The sequence below is a fragment of the Anopheles coluzzii genome, chromosome 3, assembly GCF_943734685.1.
Source record: "Anopheles coluzzii chromosome 3, AcolN3, whole genome shotgun sequence".
In the NCBI taxonomy this organism is placed as follows: Eukaryota; Metazoa; Arthropoda; class Insecta; order Diptera; family Culicidae; genus Anopheles; species Anopheles coluzzii.
The window spans coordinates 83,507,744-83,526,918 of NC_064671.1; the positions used below are offsets into that span (position 1 = coordinate 83,507,744).

The 19,175-nt window shown below is 43.2% G+C and overlaps 1 protein-coding gene across 2 annotated transcripts in view; it reads left to right on the forward strand.

Moving 5' to 3' along the window:
• The window catches only part of LOC120956810 (MOXD1 homolog 2-like), a 79,944-nt gene extending 63,001 nt beyond the window's left edge, over positions 1 to 16,943 (forward strand). For both annotated transcript variants that reach the window (XM_040378555.2, XM_040378557.2), the window contains exons 10-11: positions 8,965 to 9,133; positions 15,774 to 16,943. In XM_040378555.2, the coding sequence (XP_040234489.2) occupies positions 8,965 to 9,133; positions 15,774 to 16,079 (475 nt within the window). In that variant the 3' untranslated portion in view covers positions 16,080 to 16,943. The remainder of the gene's footprint in view (positions 1 to 8,964; positions 9,134 to 15,773) is intronic.
• Positions 16,944 to 19,175: the final 2,232 nt, after the last annotated feature.

The following is a 19,175-nucleotide window of genomic DNA, read 5'->3' on the forward strand; positions in this document are numbered from 1 at the left end:
TGAAATCAAAGTAATGCGACCTATGCAGGGCTCTATTATTTGATACTGAATTATGTTATAACAATTATAATTACAATAGAATTCTAATGGAAATTGATTTCTACAAAATTTGAACAATAAGAATCAACAGAGAGAATCATACAAATAGGAAACTTCAATAGTTTCTTGTTATCATTCTTTACATTCTAACAACACTTAGATGTTAGTGATTGCTACTCAACCGGTATTGTATCTTTCTAAATATACCTCAATATTGTTTGAAAGATTACGCCGAACTGTTTTCCACAGTAATAAAGGAAAGACTGGAGTTCGATACACAATTTTATCTTTCAAAATTCCACCCAAGATTCAACCATTCATTTGAATCTTTATTCAATCCATTTCCTTCAAAACGAGATGGAGCACCTTCCGTTAAGGTGAAACATTCGCTTCCCGAACTCATGCTACGCATAATAAAACATCCCTTTTCCTCACCGAACATCCCGGCGCTTAAAGGGTCGTCAGAGGATGACGTTTAATTTGTACCACCATTGTTCCACTTAAGTCCCGACATTAAATGAATGTTGGACAAAGTCCCGTTCCTTCTGCCATTCGTAAAAAGGCGTACACCGACTAGGAGCCATTCTTAAAATTCAAGCCTTTTGTCAGCGGCGTGCTTGAAAAGGAAACCCCTCTCAAGGGAGAGGAAAGACGACCCATCTCCGTCCGCATGGTTAATGATAATTTCTTGCCAATCGGTCATTTTCATGTAAAAGGCTGGAATGATAAAAGCGGAGAAAACGTGAGCAGAATTATTTTTTTCCCAAAATTGATACACACACAAACTGGCCCGATTTCCTTCGCGGAAATCGATCGAACTGGAAGCAGGCCGCACTATATCGATTATCGAACCCTTTACTGCTCAACTGTGTAACGAAGTAGCCTAATGAGGTGTATTATCAGAGAAAAGGACAACCCTCAAGAACAGCTGCTGTTAGAAGCTTTAAAAGTCTTCTCCCTGCCTTCACGATCGGCAAAAGTGGAAATGGAAAATGGAAGGATACAGTGGCAAAAAAATAAAACCAGAACAAGAACCTTTTTTATATTCTGGTTCAGATTGTTTCTGGCTTCCCCAATTTCCGGTCACCACAAAACAATCGACCGCAACCGAAAAAAAAAATACTACGGATCGAGGTGTTTGAAAAGTATGAAAATTGTGTGACGATAAAGGAATGCCTTTATCGCTCCCGATGCGGACGACTCCCTGTGGGGGATGGCTTTTCCATTTTTTCTCATTTTTTCGTTTCTTTTCGCTTGCCTCACTCGCTTCGATCCTTTCATCGCAGGAATGCGTGTGAGTGTCGTGGGCTTGGAATTTGTGAAGTAATTTCTATACCACCCCTTGCCAAGCCTCATCGCTTCGAATGCTTTTCTATCGCATTTTAAAATTCCACCACAGTAAACGGCCCTGTTTACGGTGTATAAATGAATTGCTCGTACTATTGTTCTGTTTTTGCTCTTGCACATGGTTTTGGTTCCGTGTCGTGTTCCGATTTCCTTATTTACTCTTGAACACCATCTAAAACCTTGGAGAGAGTTCAGCTTCACAGTCCGGCCACATTCTTTGCTAGTGTTAATTTTCTTTATAAAGCTTTGCGGTCCACCTGAGACTGTCTTTCCTATCAACTAGTCCAAGAACTGAAAAAATGGGGTTTTTCGTTACCTCTAGAGGTGCCTCCTTATTCTGTGTCACTATTCAGTTCAGTCTCATACTTCACCGGCTGTTGAAGCCTGATGCACCTTCATTCTTAGTTCTTTCTAAATAATGAACGTAAAATGTGGCCACATAAACTGTTCAACGCGGAATTGCTTTCCCCGAGGTGGCAAAAACGAACGAAAATATAAAAACGTTGGAAAATAAAAGCCCTTTCCACCTGGCCCCAAATCTGGCGAACCCTGAAATGTTTGTTTCAATCTACCTACTTTGTCTGGTTCCTGCTTCCTTTTTTTTGCCTTCTTATTACATCTTCGTTTGGCACTACGTTTCTGCGGCGAACCGTCAGCAAACGAAGGTGATGGATCGTTCATTGAATGTAAAAAGAAAAGAACAGAAAAAAGGGAAATGGAAAAATCTCATTAAATTTTAATGATAGCTCTCGTTTTTTGGCTGCTCAGTGCACGTTTCACTGTTTTGTTGTTTCGTTGTGTGTATCGCTTCAAGGTGATGATTGTAGTGTCCGTTTTAATACATTACCAAATAAAAACGCACATCAGCGTAAATGATTTTCATCCATTGCATTGCTCCGTTTTTTCACCGAAATGCACCTTTGCCGTGTCGCTGATGCGCTGATGAGATATTACATTTTACATCCTGGCTACCGGTGACGCTTTGGAGTTCCCTTCATCAATGGTACGATATTGCTCTTGCCAGTTTTGAACAAAGTTGCTCAGGTGATACCAAATGAAACAAAATGGAGAGCAGTGAACAAACGTTGAGCCATCTTTTCATCTGACCGCCCGGTCGCAAAAGCAAACACAAATAAAAACATTATTTCCGCGTTGAATCCATCACGGCACTTTAAAAAAAAAAACGAACACAAAACCTCTGTTATGGGCGCGTCAATTTTTGTTTTGCAAAACCCACTCCATCTCCTTTTCGGGGGTTGCATTCTCCGCACACAGAAAAGCGTCATTTTGACACAGCATCCCAACCGAGCGAGAATAAATACAAAAAAGGCCAAACGGGAGGAAACTTATCTTGTTTATAGTTTTGTGGCCACTGTCAACCGCACTGGGATGATGGCAATGTTTTGCTTGCAAACCTTTCCCGCTGGCACCGAACGCTCGCATTGTGGGTTCAGGTGCAATGGTTGACTGAAGCACGGACGTCATTAAATTTGATGCAAAACACAGTCACTCACAATGCATCGGGATACTTCAACGTCCTGTTTTGTGTTTCCCCCCTGGTGCCATGCAATAATGCTGTCGTTATCTTCATCACGCTTCGATGCGAACGCTGCAAACACTCCGAATGAACAGTGGTCGTGAAATGAAGGATGCAAAATGGAATGAAACCAAATGAGGTTTGCTAGTTCTTTTTTTTTTCGCCCCACCAAGCGTCGCGAGAATTAAAGTGAAAATTATGAAAATTTTATTAGGAAAAAAATGACGTAAATGAGTAACAGCAAAATGGAAAAATCGTATTCCCATTATGCCTGTTATTCGAACGTGTAATGAAAATTTAATTATTTTAACCTAACTGTCTGCATTACTCTTATTCGATGGGGGATGCGTTTTAGACTTGGTAATGTAACTATGGAGCCGTATTTTAAGATTTTAAATGATTCAACAAGAGTTTTGGATTGCTTCATTATGATGAAACAGTGCAGTCTGAGGTATAAAAATGCAATAAATATAATGAAGCATATAACGAGCATAATTTTGGAAAGTGATGTATGAAGGGATCATTTGTTCTAAACGATTTTTTTTCGGTGAATAACAGTTTGCTAAATATAAAGCTAAATATATATATATATAGTTTTGAATCTGATCGAATGCAAACATAAGTTTACTCTCTTACAAAAGCTCATTTGTGCTGAGCATTGCATAGCTTTAGGCTGATATGTCAAATGTTTCAAATTGTTCGGTACAGCTTTGAAAAAAAGATAGCAAAGGCATCTTTGCAGTTTGACCGATTTCCTTGAGATGATTATTCAAAAGTAGGCGGAAGGAACACAAATAGATTTAATTGAAAAAAATGCAAAAACATGATATAAAACTATAGAAAAACGATATTTAGCCTTAAAGCAACAGCTCACTGTAGCAGTGCATTTTAACATCTCTAACGTTGTTTTTCCTGCAAATTGGAAACTTCATGATAAAACAAACATGAGAAAATCGTTTCCGCTTTTTTTCCTCATCCATTTTTCATCCGTTTCCTACAATCATTGCCATGCCGCACAAGCAGCACTCACCACGAAGTGGTGCTGTTTGTTTAAGGAAGTATGCAACACTAATAAAAACATTAAACACTGTGCTCTCCCCTTGCTATCGTTGGTGGCACGGCAGAAACTTATTAGGAGAAAAAGCAACAACGAAAACGATACGAGGGAATGTATGCCGTGGGAAAGGCATGAAATAATTTGCACCTGAGAACTTTTGCCTGTGGTACGGTTTTCGCACTATTTATCATTCCCCTTCATTGCTTCGTGCTTCGCCCTAAACAATACACACCCGTCAGGCGATACAGTTTGCAACACGTTTGCAGTGCACACATAATATATCCGAGGGAAGAAGAGCGAGTCGTAACATTAGCTCGAGAGGGGAGAACTGTGCCAGCTTGCACCTGATGCTAACCGGCAAACCCGTACCGGCCGTTCAGGATGTGTCTGAAATGGAGGAGGCAAAAAGGATTTGCAACTGAAAATCCCACAGAAATCCCGGTGGGAGTCTTACGTCTTCTCGATCAACCATTTCCTTCCCGCTCGCTTTACTCGGCCCTCGTCCTGCCGGATTAGCACCGGTTTGTCGCACCATCAATAACGACAATGTTCCCGGATATGTCTCGCCATTGCTGCTGCAGCTGATTGGGGGTTTTCTCAAAGGGGATATAATCATCAACCACACACAAAAGCACACACTCCCCTGTTTCGACGGTGTTGTCACCCCGTGTTTTAATGCATCTTTCGTGTTACAAGACGCTGCGCGTGTTGTCGGCGAAATTGAATAAGACAAGACAAACCCGCTGAATGACAGGGCCAAGGACTGTAGCTTACTCCGCCCCGGCTTCCCATTTTAATGTGTCCCCGTTGTGCTCCGTTAATGGCATTTCGAACGAATAACACACACACACACACACACCCCACACTGAGCGAAACGGCTCCCGGTGGAGTGATTTTAATTAAAACATCGAAAACTCAACGGTTAGCCGCCAAACCGTAAGCAAAAGTTTGATCACGCTCTGAGCGATGGCATTTCGCTTCGGTGCCAAAGTTTAATCCTTTTTTTCCGCGGGGCGAAAAGTGCTTCTACGAGGGTGCGATGGTTATTGTTTTAAGAGGATTCGCCGTAGATGGTTAAGCGAGCTATTCACACTTGCAAAGCATGTTGTTGTGTTTGTATGTGTGTGCGCGCGATGTTTTAAAACACTAATGGACCTCGAGTTCACCTGGATCGTTAGCAGTTGGTTCGGTGCAGTGGTTACACTTTCACCTACAGCAGGTGATTGGAATCGTTGGCAGATAGGGCGGGCAAACTTTTACAGCTGTTTGAAGTCCAGAGTTGCGAAATGCTTTTATGTAGTAACAGTTTTGCTCTGCAACAGTTGAAAAATGATGAAAAAGTTGGCATAAATAGTTCATTTATTTTGCCTAAAAAAGCTTAAATTGAAGTGAAATGTTTAATTCCAAATAGATAAATATTGGTTGGAATTCCTGGAATTCTATAAAATATCACATACATTTGTTGAAATCGCGTCTCACTTAGTTAGTAACTCTTCTTCTAAGCCGTCGTCCGTCGAGGATTGTTCCATTGGTGTGTCATTTTGCAAATGCTGTTGACACTACCAATCTACTTAATCCCTGTCTGCGCCTAGAGGTGCGCAATAAAAAATACTTAGCGCCCAAAGGTATGCAATGTCAAAGTAGCTGTATCCGCTTTTAAACTGATACGATAGAATAAAACTGCTTCAAACGATAATCTATCGAGCAGCGGTTCCCTTGCAATGGTTTCCAACACTACGATATCCTTGTATCGGATCATTCTACTGCTACTAACTGTATCGTGCAGCAGCTCCCACTCGGCACCAGGAAATTGGTGAAAACATTCCCGCACCCTCAGCGTAAATCTCATTTCGAAAAGTGCGCGAAAGTGGGTAATGAATTACTTTCACTACCGCACAGCACTCCTCTGCCACCAGCACGCTCGCTAATCTACGACAACGAGGTGGAACAAACATGGTGGAATTTTTCCCGCCAGCAAACCCGAAAAACATACAAACACTCACCGGCACCGGAGTCCCCCTGTTGTGGACAGGCTGAAAGAAATGGGTTTTTTGCTTCTTCCTAGTTCACACTCTCCCTCGCTGCTTGCCTTTTTTTTTCTCTGTCTACACCAACCCACGCTATATGTTTGATCTTGCGCAACGAATGTAATAAATTACTTTCGAAATAATATATATAAATACATTCTGCCGCCATCACCGAACATAGTTTAATGGGGGGGGAGTGCGCTCCCGCCCGCGAAGGCTTGCACGGTGAGACGATAGAATTTAGTCGTTTCCCTTCACTCACACCAGTGTTTCCCTGCTGCGAACGCAATATGGCGCACCGCAATCCATCGCGCCAACTGTGGCGAAGGCGTTCGCGGAAGGCACACGCGCTCTAAAATCTAAAGCCCACGTTATCGGATGGTGGGCAAACATCGGCAGACGAAAAAAAAAAGCACGAGCAGCTTGACTCAACCGGCCGGCAGTAAACTTTTCCACAAGAATGTTGCACATCCCGCTGAAAACCGATGGCTCCATCATTTGACCAAAACATTCTAGCGTTCCTTTGCTGCTTTGGCTGCCACATGAAGCGAGTGGCGCTACACACACAACAACAACAACAGCTGCAAAAAAGCACAACCGTAGCGAAAAGGTTCAAAACCATTAACCACTTAAATTTATTGCTGAAAAACATAATTCTTCGGAACGATTACGGGCTGGGAAATAAATTAAGTAACGATGCCTGGACTCGTCGCCATCGTCGTCGTCGTCAGCCACGGCAGCCACAGCCTTCCCGAAGTTCATCCTCATGCACGTGATGGGTGGGGAGACTCAAAGAGGTGGGGGGACAAAGGGAAAAAACCCATTCGTAAAATAATTTCTCTTTGCCGCACTCCGTCCGTCCTTCGGCAGCAACAAAGCAACAACATTTCTTCAAACGCTTGCCAAAAAGCGCTCAAACGAAATTAACACCGTTGTGGAAAGTAAATTTTCGGTGTATTCTTGTTGTTGTTGTTGCCGTTTAAGGTTCTGCACCGAAACCCTGGATTGTGCCGGTTGCTTAGGAGAAGCGGACGTTACCCAGCGTCCTCCCAAAACTTACCCCTCCGCGATACGTTCCGATGCCAGCACCACTGACGGGTTGGCTATTAATCTCGGTGGATGGAAAAATGGATTTCTCTGCTCAGCTCGGGCAATGGCTTCGGGAGCGGCCACTGTGCAGGGGTTAATTGAGGCCTCATCGGCAAAACGGTGCTGGGAAGCTGTGATGAATCCACACCACAAACACATACGAAAATGCTTGGAGCCATAAATCTTGCAGTTTGTGGTGGTTGATATGGTTTTGAAAAATTGACGCACCTAATTGAGCATATGTCAGCGTTTCTTTGGTGTGAAGGTGCAATAATTTTATTCTTTATTAGACAGTAGCATGCTTAATGGACAATCGTGATTGAAAAATGGATCTTACTAGGTTAATTTAAATTCACAGAGTTTTAACAGCTTAATTTTTATTGTACAATTTACATAAATCTAGGCGATTAAAGTCATTAAAATGCCGTGATTAAAAATAACATTCGTATCAAACGACCTGAAAAGTGTAATTTAATTCAGAATAAAATCTGCTTATCAAGAATCTTTGAATTTGACCTAATGCAGGTTCAATAGTTGCTCAAAACCGTAATAAATAAGATAACATCTAATATAGCATACCTTCAGGTGCCTATTGAAGCCGTTTAGTACGTCATAATTTAAATTGTTTTTATTGATTGATCGCCAAAAACAGTTTATTTGGTAGATCTGTTCGATGGTGAATAATTTAAAATAAACCGTCACGACAAGAAGTTTACACAACTATAACGCGTTTTTTGCTGAACATGATCACTCATTCCGTGCATAACTTTAGGCGTTTCATCGCACAGGTAGCATAGTAAAAACAAAAACGCAACAAATGATTGCAATCGTTCAATAACTTCAAGGTACGAATCGCTTCCTGCCACAAACCTGCGTTTCTGATAGTTCATATTAGCAGGCAGCGAGGGCGACCACAAATTATTGTGTAATAAAAGCACTATTTATTTACCAGTCATTTCCCACTAAATGGGTTCCATTTCACTGTCAATTGATTCTTTACTGCGATCAACCAAACCCTATCCTAGGATCAGATTATGACGTCATCTAGTTGATTCTCTCCCGAGGGCTAACCACATCCGGCGTGTGTAGCGTCGGATGGGAATGGGGAAGGAAGAGTTCGTTTCTGCTTGCCTCGAAACCGCTGCAAACTAACCGATGGTGCCGTGCAACAATTTGTTACAACATCCACCAACCGAAACCGGAACGGTTGTCCACTCGGGATTGCAAAAACAACAGCAACATTGCAAAAAAAAACAACACACACACACATGTAAACTACGCTGTCCATTAGTACACCTTTTATCCGCCAACCTTAACCAGTGGGATAAAGTTTTCCAGGGCGTTTAGCAGCAAATTTTCGGCTTCATCCAGCAGCTTGTGGGGCGCGTTTGGGTGCGAGTTTTGCGGAAGAAAGAGCGAGCAAACCCCATCGCAAACCACAAACTGTCCGGTCCACTAATATTCTCCACCGAAGACCCTGTCGACCGGTAATGGGTTTCGGTTTGGGTTTCCTGTATTACCTTTTTTTTTGTTTGCTTTCCAACGCTTTGTGGTGTAGCAGAATTTTTGGCACAATTTTGACCACTTTTTTTGGTTCAATCGACCCTTTCCTCTCCCAATCGATCGCAATCGATTAACGCAACGTTACACTGCTGCGTGTGGCGTTGTAGCGACAAAGTTGTAGGCCTTCGATCGAAGCTGTATGTACTTTGTTTTTGTGTATGTAAATTTATTCAACCTGCAGGCGAGCTATTTTGACTTTAAACGATCAACCCACGCGGCATCCGGAAAAAACCACACCGTAAAGAGTGCTCATACTACAACACCATACTTCTTCTCATTTTTTTCTCTCCCCTCCTCTACCACAGTGGCACCAATCCCGTCGTGATAGCTTCACCGGCCGAGCTGGCAGGCATGACGCTGGAAAGACGTCTCACGTCCTACGACTGGGAGAATCAGTTCGAGAGCTTCCAGGACGCCACGCGGCAGGGTTCGTTCAAGCCGCTCTGCTGGACACCGACCAACACGATGCTACCGGTAGGTAAAACGCCCCACACAAATGCTCCCGACATTTTCCCACCAAACAGGACCTGTATTTGTGAACTGGCATGTGTTTTAAAAAGGGTTTTAATGCAAAAAAAAATAGCGCCAACACAAAGTATTGCTAAAGGTATTGGTTTGAACTCGAAAAACAAAGCAAGGTTTTTGCAGACATGGGTTCGCTCGGTGAGTTTTCAATTGACAGCTATTTTGGGAGGAGGATCTAATGCAAAGGGCCAGTGCTTTGCCTTACCTGTGTTCTATAATCTACCCGAAGGACAGAAACTTTGGCTGTCCTTTACCCATTACAAACATACTGCACATGACAGCTTATGACAGGGGCACACGGAACGAGTGGGTGTGGAGGAAACACGTGTGTGGGATTTTCGTCCCACAGTAGTGACACGTAAGCCCAGTTTTCCCTTCCCAAACCAAACAAGCCCCTAACAGTAGGTCTCTTATAGAGAAACATACCTAACGATGGAAAAGGAAATAAAACTTTTAAATAAGCCTTCCCAAAAATGATAATGATAACATATAATTCCCCACCGGAGCCATTTCTAGTAGCCTTTTTCTGAAGGGTTTGGGTTCTCTCACTTGCCCTTTTGCGTGCGTTTTTTTGTGTGTGGTTACAGTACGTGCGTACTTTAACACACAACCAGCGGTGGAAAAGGAAGTAAAACTAGGAAGCAATTACATGAGCCCACATACAACACGTGTTGTGTGGAGGAAGATTTCGATGAACTTCCCGCATGGTTTTAGCTGCCCTAATATGACGCTCACGCACGAAACGCTTCTCTTTCTCTGCTTGATGCTGTTTGCGTGTTTTCATCCACACTTTAATCCATTGCAAAAAAAAACTCCTCTCCCTTGGTAAAACTACCCGAAGCATTGCGCATTAGTTTCGTTTTACAAATGAAGGCAAATCCTTACGAGTCCCGTGGGGCATGGTACCCCTTCGGTGTTGGGCAGGTCCGTGGTCTTAACGTACGGATTTCAAGTGAAATAAATGAGCTTATCATGGTAAAGCGTAGAAACAACAAAGCTAAGGCTTGTTTATGGTCGGGACGAACGAAAACACATAACAAAAAAACACGCAAATGGGTAGTGTCTTGTTAGTGCACAAGCACATTCACATCTGGTGTAAATGCTAACCAAAAAAGACCTGAAACAAGCGTTAAAAACGAGGCGCCTTTCGAGTGGCAATTGGCAAGGCGCAAACAGGCGATGCACATGAGCTGCACAAAGATAGTAAGTTTGGAAAGAGCTCATCACAAGATGCACAAGCACGCACACACAAACACATCTTTTCAGACAGCAAGCACAAACTCGCGTGTAATGAAGAACTGTTGTAAAAGAAACGCATCCCAGCATGAGCACAGCCTCTCCAGACCAACATCAAAGCGAAACGCAACGTCGCACTACAATCTGTACACGAAAGAGGGATCTAGATAAGAACGAAAAGTACATACACACACATGGGTGTGTACTCACTTACCAGAGATAAGTGATTTTTGTAGCTTTTCTTTAAACACACATTTTTCACCCAGCGTAACTGGGGACGCTGTTGGACTAAAGGTGAAATTCATCATTCATGTTTGGATTTGTTTTTAAATTTTACATTTTAATATTTTAAGTTTTTTCTACAAAATAGATGTGTCGTTTTAAATGTTTCATTACCTGTGTGTAGGATTGCGCCCTACACTAGATAGTTAAAACTCGCGACTCGAGTTTTCTATGGGAGCAAAAATCAGCACAGTTACCATATTCACCGGAGAGCGCTAACAAGTGTCAAGCAAGAGCTACCCGCCAAGGACTCTATGCAAGATTTGCTAGCAAGGTGATATGAAGATGTAGAATTAAATTCAAGCTCCAAAATCTGTGCTGTTAACTAAATTCTGTATGTATTTCTTGGGGTACTTATTGTGGTACGTGCTGTGTTCCGGTAGCGATGTTTACATTTTTGGGTTTGTACGCTGGCTTAATTTCCCCTCTTTCCGTGGACATACAAATGTTTCCTAATTATTAGTCGAGACACCACCCTTTGAACCCATAATTTGCATAACTAACTACGTAGATGGCGCTATTGTGAAAAGGGGAGTAGTTGTGTCATTGCCTCGAGATGGCGCTGCTATTGGTTTTATGGCTTAACTCACGCGTACAACAAATTGCCTACATTTTGGCGCATTTCAATCCTGAACAACCTGTAACGACTACTTTGTAGTTGATTCAATGCTATTATGGCATATTATGGAAAGGCCTTGTTGAACGCCTAAATATATGCAACTTCATAATTTACTACATTTTTAAGAATAATTTTTTTCTTTTTCAAAAATAACGATCAAATCACATTCAAGTACATGATTAAAGTACAAAAAAAAAGTGAAAATAAAATGATCTTAAGAAAACATCAAGAAAGTATTTGCTCAACAAAATATCATTATTAACTCGAACGGAAAATATTACTTTTGGACCTCTTTTTCCATGCTAGTGCTCATGGTGCCCGTAGAGAAAAGGAACAAGGGTACGAGGGTTTTACTGGTCCCTCCCCCTACGACAGCCGAGCGTTAAGCGCTAATGAGAGGCAAACCGTGCCCGACGAGGTCGCATTGTTTCGTACACGCTCACCAGGAATGCTTGCCCAAGAATGACAAGAACGACTTCTTGTACACACATTGGGCGACAACATCAAAGAACATTACGTACATGGTTGCGCCCGCCCGTGTCTCTACGGAAGTGTGCGTGAGAGAGACTTGTGTTTTTTTATTTGTATGAGTGTGTGTGTGTGGTGCATTCTTTATCTCTGAAACATCGCCAGTGGATCAGCATTTCAGTTGCACCAAGCAGATGCACCAACTCCGGGCATGTGACAATGTACCTGCCTGCTTGTTGTTTTTTTTCTAAAAGTTAAGTTTTTAGTATCATGTTAGACTCTGAAAAAATGACGAGAGATTTACATTGTTTTCTGCTGTTGTGCCTTTTTTTTGTGCATTGCAACAGTGATACTTGGATGCTTTTCGGGGACCCGCGCAAGCAACCCCAACCCAAATGTCAAGCATGATAACCGAAACATCAAAGGCGTTTCGGTTCTGTGTTTTTTAGCCGGTTGCAAGTGAGTGAATTGAAAAATTGCCTTCTGCATGACACGGTCTGAGTAATGTCAATGTCTTCCCATGGTCCTATGGTTAGCATACCAACATTTTGCTTGGCATCTGTTGTTTGAGAATCGCGCTTTCAATAGGGTGTACTTAATCACGTTCTGGTTGTTTTACATTTTTCCACCATCCAGATTGGTTTAATCAAAAATGTGTTTAATTAGCGCCTAAATGTATGCTTCGTTCTCTACTAGCAACAGCGGCTCCATCTGGTACCAATTTGAGAAAGTATGCAATCGATAGTCGGCAGCACATGAAGACCAATTCCCAAATGTAAATTCTACTCTTTGCAAAACAGTTTCTGAGAGATCTTTATTCTTTACCGTCTTTTTTCAACGGGACACCCGTTCGCCTTCCCGTGCAGTAAAATCAAGCGACATGCTTCATCGGTCCCGTACATTTCTGGTCACGGCATCAACTAAGCTACTTGAGAGTGAGAGAAAAAAAACGGGACGAAAAAACCCCGTACCCACCACTCCAAACTGTGTAGCCCGAAGAGCCCCCGAGAGCGGCCCGCTATTATGCTCGATATGTTGTAATGTCGGCGCATCCCTTTGATGTTTGTTTCAAAAGCACTCGCCCAGCTCCTCACTACTCCTTTTGTTATTTGTCCTTTGGCAGTGGACGCAGGAGCAGGAGAAAGAAGAGGTTGCTTTTCTTTTCAAACCAAACGCGCGATGAGATGGAACGGTAGTGGCAGTGGCTGTTGATGATGATGATGATGGTGATGGTGGTCGAGACATTTTTTAAGTACCCAACCTCAAACCATCGCACCACTATCCCTGCTCCCTGGGTACTTTTTGCCACCCTTCCCACTGCTCTGAATGTGTGCATTTATATCTTGCCTCTGTGTCCAGACATCAGAGGCCGCTCTCATCCTGTTGAATGGATCAATGGGCTGCACGCGGGTGAAACGCGAAACCAGGGCGCCTGGGGAGAGGACAACAACACGTAAGAAAAACACTTGTGCGCAAAAGGGAACTATATCATAAACTGTACTCTTCGCCTCTTGGAAGGGGAGTGGTGTGACTGGAGCAAGTAGAAGTAGAACGACAGGTACTTGAAGTACTGCTTCCGCCTTGTTTTTCTCCTGAAAGCCGCCCCGCGGGCACGCGTGGTGCAATGGCCTTCTGGAGGCTTGGTGCGACCGCTTTCAGCCGACTGAAAGAAATAGGAACGTCATAATAAAACCATTGATGGTAATGATTAGAAGAAACTGTGCGTGATTGCTTTATGAAGAGCCAGCGCTAGCGTTCCAGTGTGTGCATTGGATGTAGAGCATTAGATCTTCTCATTTAGATGTTTCTCATCCTGTGCGCTTTCCCAAGGGTAGTCCCGCTTCTGCTGCAGTTTGAATGATTCAAAAACGAGAACACATCTACGTCCACGCTCAGACAAAAAAAACGCAATTCTGTTAATAATCCCTCAGCATTCTTCACCCTCAACAAGGCCTATACCGCAAGGCCTCTAGGTTTATAAATATTACATTTTTAATTTTTTTATTTGCCGTTTCTTCAAAACATTCCTAGATGTGCCCACTCTCTTCCCTACGCCACCTTGCTAGCAAGTGGTTGCAATTCAACCATTTATTCCAGTGGTTCAACACAACTGCGGGAAAGTAGAAAAAAAGGGAGGCTTAAGCTTCAAACGGAATAATTGAGGCGCAAAAGTTTGTTTTCCCTGTGCCCACACCACTTCAGGGCGGAGGAGGTTTATGTTTTGGGGTACTTCCTTTTTTTAAACATTTCTTAAGCACGGCATGGTTTTAACTTCGTTGTTTTCTTCGCTCCCCTTGCGTGTGTTTGCCTGCGACCAGTCGGGATGGTCAGCAATTCTTGGAAGAAAACGGAAGGTAGCGAGGGGGGGGGGGGGAGAAGAAATTACAACGTTGCAGCTGTGTGCAACGAAGGAAGTGTGGAGCAGAGAAGCTGTTTGAGGCAACAACAACGACAACAACGAGCAAAAAAGTCTCAGATGAAACCGAGAGCTCGTTAAGAAGTTTTTACATCTCAAGTAGTGCTGCTGCACGGATTGTAATGATTCTGTCGCTGCAGTAGGAAACTTTGTTCGGATTTTTTTTTGTTGGTAAGGGGAAAGCAACCAAGCCAAACGCTCCAGTGCAGCACTCCCTCACTGTGGTCGAGAGTGCATTCTTACCCGGAGGAAGTGTGTTGTGTTGCGCGCAGGAATCTTAAAACGGCACCATCGTTTAGAGTTAATTTATTTTAAATGCCAATTATTCGCTGCATTGCTTAGGCGCAATCCGCATCCGTTAGCGGATGGCCAAGACATAGTTTCGGGGGAGCGCTTTTGTTCTGAACACGATCTATAATTAATGGAGGTAACGGTTTTAAATGAAGCTTTCTTGTTGTGCAGTGTGCCTACATTTAGGCGCGTTCGGTGCTTACCGATCAACATCTTCGTGAAGCACCATTAAAATGGCATTCTTAGAAAAGAAAACAAAACGTACCAGCATGAAACAGCAAATATGAAACTTTTATCCCTTCCTTGAATTACACAAGAAAACTCTCTCACACACACACAGCATGGGTTCGGTCTCGTTAAGAAATAGTTTTGCAGGTTGCTCCGAGCTCCGTGAGCGGTGGTGCAGTCGTGCAAATGGTGCCAGTGTAATTGGTATGCGGTTACAAGTATCCATCCATTCGCTCTGCGCACCCCGCAGCCGTGCCTGACCGTCCCTGACTCGATGTGACGTGCTCGTCCAACGTCCATCTCCATTATTTGACGGATACCATCCTAACCGCTTCGAATAGTGTGGCCGCAAGCCATGAAAACGGTACCCCGAAACTCATACCGTGCAGGAGCGAGAGAGAGAGAAAGAGAGATAGGGCAAAATAAAACGCAACCTCACATTCCGGCACTGCAAATGAAAAGTGCACGATGCAACTTCCGATCCTCCCGGACCGGCACTCTTCTCCTTTTGCTCCGGTGGTCCAATCCAAGCTTACGCGTCTCGGAGGAAACTCGTCTTGAGAGGGCTAACGAATTGGAACAAATGACCAGAACGTTTCCATGTTTTATCAGTACAATTTCTCTGCCCACATTCTGTCCGATGTGTTGCTTATGTATCCTGCTGTTTTATTTTTTTACGACATTTTGTGGCTAGATATGAGTAGTATCATTTACCAAACCACCGAGCGGAATGATTGTACAGAAAATGAAGAGAGAAAAAACGGCTCCAACTATTCGAACACAGTTTCCATCCGCACCATTCAGAAGATACACTTTCAGTGTACGACCAGCGGAAAGGGGAACGAAGCACGAAGCACCAGAAACATTTAAACAGAGTAAAGTGGGTTTTGCCAACGTGCGAAACGTGATGAAATTTTCAATTCGATAAAATTTCGGTCCACTTTTTGTGGCCCGTGTTTTTATCCCCCTTCGCTCCCCCCGCTGCTGTTGTGGATTAAACTTTTCTTTATCCGGTGTTTCAACTCTCCCTCGTTTTTCTCATCCCCCAGGGCATCGAGTCGGAATCGTACGGTAGCAACGTCACGCGCCACTGGAAACCGGTGGACAAGTGTCGAAACATTCACACCAACCTGGTCACCGATGCGGGCCCGAACATGATCGATATGCCGGCGATGGACGACCACGAGTCGACCAACATGATCGACATCGATCTGAAGGCAAAGATGTCCCGCAGCGGTCAGCAGACGCCACCGACCACCAACCATCGGCAGGTCGGTCGGAGCGCCAGTTCCACGCTGGCCGAATCGTTCGTCGCCCTCGCGGTCGCGGCACTGCTCGGGTTTGCGCTGCAGTAAGGCAGGCACGGTGCCACCGGAGTGGGCGAATGGGATATCAACCAAACACACGGAAAGCAATAAAATACCACAAATCGCTCTTATCGACGGAAGCTCATTAAATGCCCGCGTAAACGGAAACAATACTGTACGTGCACGAAGGAGGGTCGGTGGGCACGGTTTTGGGGGGAAGGGTTACGAAAAATGAGTTGCTCGCTTATCTGTAAATATGTCATGTATCAAACGTGCCCGGCAGCAGTAGCAGCAGCAGCAGCAGCAGTGGTGTCGTATGTATAGGTGAAGCTGCATGACGGGCACCACGAGCGGGGAACGCATGTATATAATCACACTGATCATGTAAAACCATCTAATATTAGCACCGTAAGGAGAGGAGAAAGGCAGAAAAAAGAAGAAGAAAAAAACAATATCCGGAGCATTCGAAATGAATTCAGCTGCATCCGACACACAGACACCTTCATGGACATTGTAGAGCGTTGAGTAATGTTTAGTGCTTGATTTAGGGAAGTGTTGTATCTTGTTTCTCTTTTGCATATTTTCTAGTATTTCTGTTTTTTATTCTTGCTTTCGTTAAATGCTTTTCTATTTTGCTTTTCTACACACTGCATTTACCAAAGCAAATTAGTGTGCTAGTTGTCAAAGACGTATCATCAGCATCATCAATTATCATCGACACACCGTACGAAACCGTTAGTTCCTTTTGCGACACAGAATAGAAAAGGGGACTAAGGTACTGAGGTGAATAGCATAAATGCAGGCGCGAATACAATTGTGTAATGTCTAAGCTAAAACAAACGGATAAAAAAAACACTTCAACACTCAAACCACAAACCAAAGTGATTATGGAATAAAATGTCAAACAGATAATTAGTGGGTTTGCTTTTCATTGTGTGCTATTTCTACTAATACTCAGGTCATGTACTACTACATACGTGAAAAACAGGTAAGTCTGATCCTTAAAGCTAAGTTGTGTTGCGAAACGCCTTTATGTATGCAATATCCTTTTAAATGTAAAAACAAGCAGTTCAAAAAGTTAAATAATTAAAATAAATTGAGCTACACTAGAACCCCTAAATACAACTTTGATCAGTTCCAGCGATTCACTCGTTATAAGAAAAACTCGTTATGCGGAGCACCGGAACGCATCCGAAAACACGGAAAATATCTTAATTTTACGGATGATTTTGTAGTCCCTTTTCTTTCAATACATTTGGAAAGATGGTTGATTTATTTTAATATTTCTAGCATTAATATTTCTCAACATATTATTTCAACATAACAAAATATTGCTCAAGATTTTTTTAATGGTATTTTCTTTGTTTGTATCTAGAAAAAGTTAGTTGTTACGCTGTTAAAAAAAGTGTAAGTTTGTTGTGGTAAGAATAATTCCGAATGAAGAATACCAACTCATACTATATCATGCTAAACTCCTTCAACTCTCTCCTTTATGAACAATAAGATCCAGAAAAGAATCCAAAAACTTGTGCCTCACACAATTCTACGATGCTTCTCCTGCTGGTGATAGATTCATATTAAACATTTATTAGAATCGGAACTCTTAATTGCTCATTATGCGAAATATCACTCATTTAAAGGGTATATGCTCGTTATAAGGGGATACTCGTTAGGAGTGACTCTACTGCACATTTACAAGTTTGCTTACTTCCAGGCGCTGGCACTTCTTTTAATAGCTCTCATATGGAGAACAAAATAAACACTAAATACAAAGATTTACCATTTTTTGTTAAACATATATACATAACATCAAAACACATTGTCCATATTGTGTATGTCTAAGAAATCCAAGTCTAAGTTTGAAAATAAATCAACCGAATATCCTGATAGGAAATAGCAACGCAAAAGCAAAAGAAAAGATGGGTAGAAAAACGTCTATTGAGTTTTATCGATTCAATTCGGAGATTACCATAAACCATTGGTTTTAATAAGAAAACTGCTAGATGCACACTGTTCGCATAACAATGTTACCTTCTCTGCCAACGTTCGGCCAGCCCGTCCAAGGAGAGAGGTAACTCAATCAAGTTATGAAATCAATTTCATTCCTCAATAAGCTCTACTCTACCATTCGTAAGCAACCGCCACGCATCCAAGAGCATCCTGCTCGAACGGTCCACTGTTTTAATCCTTATCGTTCGTTCAAGTACCGCCTCAGCATCGTTGCATCCTTCTGCCTATTGGTGAATAATTGCAATGGATGCGTTTTCCTCTGCGCTCGCAAGGCACCCGAACAAGGCTACCACGCAAAAATAACACTACACACACGCAGGTTCCTTCTACTCCGGATCCACAGCAAACAACAGCGAACCAACAACAACAGTGCGTTGTTCAGCTGCCCACCACCGTTCCAATGCGATATTACCCCGGCAAAACGGAGCGAATATTTCATCATCACCAGCAACGTCCGATCGAATCGACTCCCGGGTGCACCCGTAAGCAAGCGTTGCCCATTGGCATTAGCAGAATCCGTTGTTTGATGCAGCACGCCTTGCAACAACGGTTCGACTGTGCCTTGCGCGGACTTGCACCGGGCCACAAACTGATAATTAATCTTCACTACCACAGCCCACCATCATCCAATCCCCCCCGTTTCCAAACAGATCAGATCCGGCGCGTCAACGGTTGGTGTTGGTCGGTGCCGACCGCACACCAAAACCCTCCGGGAATGCATACGCTTCGATGTACACACCATCGGCTTCGGGCCTCGTGCGCGTAAATTATGCACCTTTTCGTCCAAGCACAAATGAGTTCGTCATGACACGCGAAGGGAGAGAGAGTAATTTCCCCCCCGGGCCGGGCGCAGGAACCGAACCTGCGGATGGATCGAAGCCAAAAACGCAATTCATCAGAGAATAGTTAATTCAGTGCGGGTACAAGTATGCTCTCCCCCTTTGCATGTCGTGGGTGGTTTGCGTGTGTGCATGTGTTGGAAAAACAGATGAAGGGGATTGGATTTGTAGTTGTGGACCCCTCGGACGCTATATATATTTAATTGATCGCATCGTTACAGTCGGGCGTTTTGAAGCGAAGATCTGCAGCCGTTCCTCTCGGGCACAACTCGGGATGCACAAACGCACGCTGGCC